Consider the following 7,021-nt stretch of genomic DNA (forward strand, 5'->3'; position numbering starts at 1 on the left):
GTGATATAACTCATCTAAGCTTCAGTTGGATCTGACCAATAGGGATTAAAAATAGCTCCTACCCCATTGGGTTGTCATGAAGAATAATCATGAAAAGTACTTGAGACAAAGCTTAATGCACCCTTCAGGCTCAAAAAAATAGCTATCATCATCATCATATTACTTACATCTAAATCCTTCCCTAGAGAAGCTTGCAGACAACCATTATTCATTCATTCAGCAAATACTTATTAGGCATTTACTGTATACTGCCCCTCCTTGGGGCTGAGAATACAGCAGGAAACAAGACAACCTTATCACATCCTTAAAGGAGCTGACATTCCTGGAGGAAGGGGGCACTCAGACCATGAATAAATATGCAGATAATCAAGATGGTTTCAGAGAATGATGTTCTCGGAAGAAAACAACACAAAGTGATGTGACAGCAACTGGCTGGAGAGCTAGATTGGCCTATGGGCTCAGGAAAGACCTCAGAGGTGGGCTTTCAGCTAAATGATGACTGGTGAGAAGTCACTCTTTTGAAGATCTGAAGTGTCTTGGTCTGTTTGGGCTGCTAGTCAGAAAACCATAAATTGGTGACTTATAAACACCAGAAGTTTACTTATAGTTCTGGAGGCTGACAAGTCCAAGATCAAGGTGTTGGTAGTTTGGTGTCTGGTGAGGACCCTCTTCCTGGTTCCCAGACACTGTCTTCTCTCCGTGTCCTCACCTGGTAGAAGGAGCAAGGGAATCTCTTTCATAAGGACACTAATCCCACCTCCTGTGGCTTCCCTGTTGGCTAGTGGTAAAGAATCTGCCTGCCAGATTTCAGAGAGCCTGGTGGGCTACAGTCCGTGTGGTCACAAAAGAGTTGGACATGATTTAGCAACTAAAGGACAATCCCACCTCCCCCAAATCCCACCTCCAAATACCATCACATTGGGGATTAGGTTTCAACATACAAATGGGTGTGGAACAGGGGGTCACAAACATTCAGTCTATTGTGTTCCTGCGACTGGAAGCCAGTCTTTTGAAGTGCTGGGGTGGGGTGGGGGCATTCAAGCAAAGGAAACATCAGTGCAAAGGATTTGAGAAGGGAATGGGCAGGGTGAGAGGACAGGAACACAAATCACTAAACTTTAAGGCAGACTAAGAGCAGAAGAAAAGTACTGACACTTCAGGGAAGAAGTTCTGGGGAAACCGTTAGGGCCCCTCCCTAGAACATTCATGCCTCAAATATTTAGTGAACATCCAGCATGTGCTTAGTGTCTCATGATAAGCCAATGGATGACTCAGAGGCAGTCTGATGACGTGAAAATCACACACAGATAAAAAAGATAAGCACAAGCTAAAGCCAGAGGGGTGGGGTGGGAGTGGTGAAGAATTGCTGAGTGACCCTGAGGAGTCTTCATGGTGCTTAGAAGAGGATAATTTTGGATCATTTGGAATTTATGTACTCAGCGAGTATTTCTTGAGTTTTACCCTTTGCCAAACACATGGGTTGACTCAGTTCATATCTATCTCTTTAGAGCTCACCTCTAGTTGCAGAGGCAGATTTCTGAGCATGGGCAAGTGTTTGTTCCTCGGCCCTGCCCTATGCAAATTGGGCTTAGCCAGGAGTGCTGTTTATTTTACCTGAAGTCTTCACTCTGGTCCTCGGATCTTCCTTGTTTTTTAGCCACCACCATTTTGGACTCCTTTTCTCTATTCTACCTACCTAACAGTTCTCAAATGCTGAACTGCATAAAATTATTTGAATACCTAAACACTGGACTGGAAGAAACACAAGCTGGAATCAAGATTGCCAGGAGAAATAGCAATAACCTCAGATATGCACATGATGACACCACCCTTATGGCAGAAAGTGAAGAGGAGCTAAAAAGCCTCTTGATGAAAGTGAAAGAGGAGAGCAAAAAAGTTGGCTTAAACCTCAACATTCAGAAAACGAAGATCATGGCATCTGGTTCCATCACTTCATGGGAAATAGATGGGGAAACAGTAGAAACAGTGTCAGACTTTATTTTTTTGGGCTCCAAAATCACTGCAGATGGTGACTGCAGTCATGAAATTAAAAGACGCTTATTCCTTGGAAGAAAAGTTATGACCAACCTAGATAGCATATTCAAAAGCAGAGACATTACTTTGCTGACTAAGGTCTGCCTTGTCAAGGCTATGGTTTTTCCTGTGGTCATGTATGGATGTGACAGTTGGACTGTGAAGAAGGCTGAGCACCGAAGAATTGATGCTTTTGAACTGTGGTGTTGGAGAAGACTCTTGAGAGGCCCTTGGACTGCAAGGAGATCCAACCAGTCCATTCTGAAGGAGATCAACCCTGGGATTTCTTTGGAAGGAATGATGCTAAAGCTGAAGCTCCAGTACTTTGGCCACCTCATGCGAAGAGTTGACTCATTGGAAAAGACTCTGATGCTGGGAGGGATTGGGGGCAGGAGGAGAAGGGGAGGACAGAGGATGAGATGGCTGGATGGCATCACTGACTCGATGGACGTGAGTCTGAGTGAACTCTGGGAGTTGGTGATGAATAGGGAGGCCTGGCGTGCTGCGATTCATGGGGTCGCAAAGAGTCGGACACGACTGAGCGACTGAACTGAACTGAACTGGAGGACTCTAGTTATGACTCAAAGTTGAGAAGCAAAAAAAAGAGAAAAGATTATATATTCAACCATATTAAAAAACTATTTTGCATCTTAAACTTGTAACACCATGAGTAAAGTCAAAAGACATACAATACATAGGAAAAATATATGGCCACTAATATTAAAGATAAGAGATTCTCTCTCTCTCTCTCTCTGCTATCTATATAAATCAACAGGACCAACAATGCAGTAGAAAAAATGGACAAAGAATATAAACACAGTTCAGGGAAATGAAATGCCAACGACTCAACATACAAAAAGATGCTTTAGTTTTTTTCAGTAAATGTAGTTTTGAAATTCTTATTTTATGTATTTTTTCTTGTGGTAAAATGTACATAAAATTAACACTTTTTAAGTGTATAGTTAAGTGGCATGAAGTTTATTTACACAGTTGTGCAACCATCACCACATTCACCTCCAGAACTTTTTTCATCTTTCTCATGTCTGTATCCATGAAGCGAGTCCCCATTCCTTCGCCTCCCCGCCTCCCCCAAGTCCTTGGCTACCACTGCTCTGCTTTCTGCCTCTACCTAATTTCTTTCATGGCCTTGACGTTTTTAAAAAGTATAGTCCAGTTACTTTGTAGAATGCCTCTCAATTTGAACTTATCTGTCCGTCTCTTCATGATTAGATTCTGGCCAAGTATTTTGGGCAGAAATATCAAATAAGCTATCAGCTTCCCTGATAGCTCAGTTGATAAAGAATTTCTGAGTTGGGAAGATCCGCTGGAAAAGGGATAGGGTACACTGTAGTATTCTTGGGCTTCCCTTGTGGCTCAGCTGGTAAAGAATCTGCCCGCGATGCGGGAGACCTGAGTTTGATCCCTGGGTTGGGAAGATTCTCTGGAGAAGAGAAAGGCTACCCACTGCAGTATTCTGGCCTGGAGAATCCCATGGACTGTATAGTCTATGGGATGGCAAAGAGTCGGACTCGACTGAGCGACTTTCACTATCGACACATAAGTGATGCTGGTCCTCAGTTGTATCAGGAGGCATAAGGAATCTGTCTCACTCGTGGGCAAGTATTTAGTTAACGGGGTGCCTGCCAGGTTTCTCCACTGTAAAGTTACCATTTCTTCTGGCAGAGATTAATCTGTGGGGAGATACTTTGAAACAATGTGGCAGATGCATGCGCTTGAGAAAGTCACAGATCCCTTCCATGCATCAGTTTCCCCATCTGAGAAGTGGAGACAGAGACGTCTGAACTTGAATTCGAGCTTAAGGAAGTGAAAGTGCTCGAGAGACTGGAGAATCAGCTTCAGCCCTTGGCAAAACCCCCAAACACTGCTGCTGCTGCTGCTGCTAAGTCGCTTCAGTCGTGTCCGATTCTGTGCGACCCCATAGACGGCAGCCCACAAGAGTTAATTTTTTGAGCGCTCCAAAGCATGGGGAGAGACGCCCAGGGCGGAGCCGAGACGGGAAACGCTCGCGTACGCACGCGCGGGGACGTGACCACAGAGTTGGTCCTCCAGAGACAGAGAGGCCGGAAGTTGTCTTCAAAGAAGTGCTAGACTGTTGGGTTGGCTGAGCTGAAGCAATACGAACAGGGTCGGCAGGCAGTTCCAAGCAGTAGTCGCGGCAGTTCGTCGGCTTGAGGGGCTACAGGAGTCTGGGCGGGGAAGATGGCGTCTCGGGCAGGCCCGCGAGCGGCCGGCACTGACGGCAGCGACTTTCAGCATCGGGAGCGCGTCGCCATGCACTACCAGATGAGGTATGAAGTGAGGCGAGGAGCCCGCAGGGCCAGAGACGCAACGCCGGCCTGGTCTCAGGGTTTTGCTCCTCAGCCCGCCCTCGGACACCTCCCAAATCCCCTCCACCTGGCACGGTCCAGGACCCCCACTCCAACCCCGCCCCGCCAGTCCCGGCAAGCCCCGTCGGTCTTGTGAGTTCCACCCCTTGATCCCCCTGTACCTCGAGGGAGTCCGGGCCCTGGGTCGTGGTTATGTTGGCCCGGCTCTCCGACCTCGGGAACCTGACTCCTAATTGAGCCTCACTTTAAGCTGCCTTAAAGAATTGGTGAGCCAATAATCTCGTGAGAATGTAACATAAAATCTATCACAGAAGTCTGCCCAGTACGCGGTAGCTGTTAAATTTTGGGTCGTTTTGGGGTGTGGACCCTAACGTCGAGACTTTGCCTCAAACGAATTTTATGGAACACCCCTCCCCACCCCTCCATCATGTAAGGGATAGTTCTGCGTTCGTTTATTCGTTCAACAAATATTTATTTTCCTTCTACTCATCATGCATTGTCTTAGGCACTGAGGATATAATAGCGAAAGCAGCCCTGGTCTTCGTATTCATTTTATACCTTCAGTAAAAATTTATTGACAAACAACAAATCTGGTCCCTGCCTTCATGGAACTTGAAGTCTACTGGTAACTGATCCCCCTCCCACCACACACACACACCTTTCTGCACTTTCTATGATATGTATATATTTTAATTTAGAGGTTTTCGTTCCTTAAATCCACTGAAGTTTCTCAGAATCTTTTCCACATCTTTTTTCCAGAGTTTTAAAGAATGACAAGCTCTTTGGAACCTCACTTTATTTTTATGCTTAGACCCTTGTTCAAGGGAACCTCACAACCCACGCTAGCATTTTCATGCCTGTCTAGAGCAGAAACTGTGCCCTCTGGAGATGTGAAGGGGATATATCTAGGACCTACGAAAATTCAAAGAATAAGAGAAAATTTGCTTACTTTAGAAGAAAAAGGTTTACCTTACCTGAAGAAGTATGGACAGCCTGAGTTGATTTCTTTGCTGCCAATACCTCGTTCCATAGGCTCTACTCTTACGCTACGGTCACAGTTCTCTTTCTTTTTTTAATGGCCGCGCAGTGCAGATTGCAGGATCTTAGTTCCCTGACCAGGGCTTGAACCTGGGTCCTTGGCACTGAAAGCACAGAGTTCTAACCCCTGGATTGCCAGGAAATTCCCCAGAGTTTTCTTTCTGAACACAGCCCTGAGTTACTGTTCTGTCTTTAAAATGACTGAATCAGAGTCTTTGCAACTTCATATCCTGATACTGTCCTCCCTGCCACAGCGTAGTCCTTCCACACCCAGCTGTTTACTCTCCTGCAACACAAATGTTTATGCCTTTTTGCCTGCATGCTATTACCTCTGTTCAGAATGTCTATCTCCACCTACCTCTCAGAGCCTAGCTCAGATATCACCCTTGTCTAGATAGCCTTCTCAGTCAACTCATTTCAGTCGGAATTGATTACTCCTTCCTGTGATCCCATATATTTTGCGACATAGATTTACAAGTTTTTCCAGTTCGTTTGTAATTACTTTTTCTTCCTCTGCCTTGTTCCCAGTCTCCAGGCAGGAACTATACCTTATTTATATCCGTATCCCTGTGTCCAGTACAATTGCTTGACATACAGCTGGTGTCAGAAAACTCTGAATGAAAGATACTTCTCCCTGTGCTCTGCCCCACAGTGTGACCCTCAAGTATGAAATCAAGAAGCTGATCTACGTGCATCTGGTCATATGGCTGCTGCTTGTTGCCAAGATGAGCGTGGGACACCTGAGGCTCTTGTCTCATGATCAGGTGGCCATGCCCTATCAGTGGGAGTACCCCTATTTGCTAAGCGTTGTACCCTCCCTCCTGGGCCTCCTCTCCTTCCCCCGCAACAACATTAGCTACCTGGTGCTCTCCATGATCAGCATGGGGCTCTTCTCCATTGCTCCCCTCATTTATGGCAGCATGGAGATGTTCCCTGCTGCACAGCAGCTCTACCGCCATGGCAAGGCCTACCGCTTCCTCTTTGGTTTTTCTGCCGTCTCCGTCATGTATCTGGTGTTGGTGCTGGCGGTCCAAGTGCACGCCTGGCAGTTATACTACAGCAAGAAGCTCCTAGACTCTTGGTTCACGAGCACACAGGAGAAGAAGCGTAAATGAAGCCTGCTTGATGGACTGCTGTGTGAGGTGACACCTGGGCCTCTTACCCAGTGAACTGAGAGGGTAAAGGAGTTGCTCTAAAATCTCTTTTGGTGATTTTGGCAGCTGCAATGTTGGCGACTAGTGCAAACGAAGCCTGAATTCTGCAGAGCCTCTTCTGTTACCATCAGCTGGTGGTGGAACTGTTTAATTTATTCCTGGTTGGTGGAACTGGGTGATCAACAGCTGTGAAACAAACTTCGGCTGGTTGAAGTTGAGGTCCTTCTGAGTTTTTCATCCTGACGTCTTCTTGGTCATTCTCTCCACTTCCATCCATCACCCCTTCCCATCAAAACTGAAGGAGATGGGAAATCAGTCAAATTCTCCTTCAATCAATAGGTCGTGGAGCAGGAAACATCTGGGACGCTGCTCCCCCTGTAGGCGTTGGTCTCTACTGTGAAACCTTTTAATTAAAAAGAACCTCAATAAAGTTACAACTGCCTAGTC

General features: G+C 46.1%; 1 protein-coding gene across 2 annotated transcripts; it reads left to right on the plus strand.

Annotated features, from left to right (window-relative positions):
• The first annotated feature begins 4,083 nt into the window (after positions 1 to 4,083).
• JAGN1 (jagunal homolog 1) lies at positions 4,084 to 7,021 on the plus strand. 2 transcript variants are annotated; one of them, XM_040246162.1, is made up of 2 exons: positions 4,084 to 4,343; positions 6,073 to 7,021. In XM_040246162.1, exons 1-2 carry the CDS (start codon positions 4,255 to 4,257, stop codon positions 6,533 to 6,535), a joined length of 552 nt encoding a protein of 183 aa, XP_040102096.1. In that variant the 5' UTR covers positions 4,084 to 4,254; the 3' UTR covers positions 6,536 to 7,021. The 2 variants fall into 2 exon arrangements, with proteins under 2 accessions (XP_040102096.1, XP_040102097.1); XM_040246163.1 differs by having other exon boundaries at positions 4,101 to 4,343; positions 5,949 to 7,021.

This window comes from Oryx dammah, unplaced genomic scaffold (assembly GCF_014754425.2).
Source record: "Oryx dammah isolate SB20612 unplaced genomic scaffold, SCBI_Odam_1.1 HiC_scaffold_9, whole genome shotgun sequence".
Taxonomy (NCBI): domain Eukaryota; kingdom Metazoa; phylum Chordata; class Mammalia; order Artiodactyla; family Bovidae; genus Oryx; species Oryx dammah.

Excerpts from the sequence above, each read along its gene's own strand:
- JAGN1 (XM_040246162.1), top strand. The coding sequence starts at position 4,255 with ATGGCGTCTCGGGCAGGCCCGCGAGCGGCCGGCACTGACGGCAGCGAC. Across the intron at positions 4,344-6,072 it reads GCCATGCACTACCAGATGAG|TGTGACCCTCAAGTATGAAA; the intron begins GTATGAAGTGAG and ends TCTGCCCCACAG.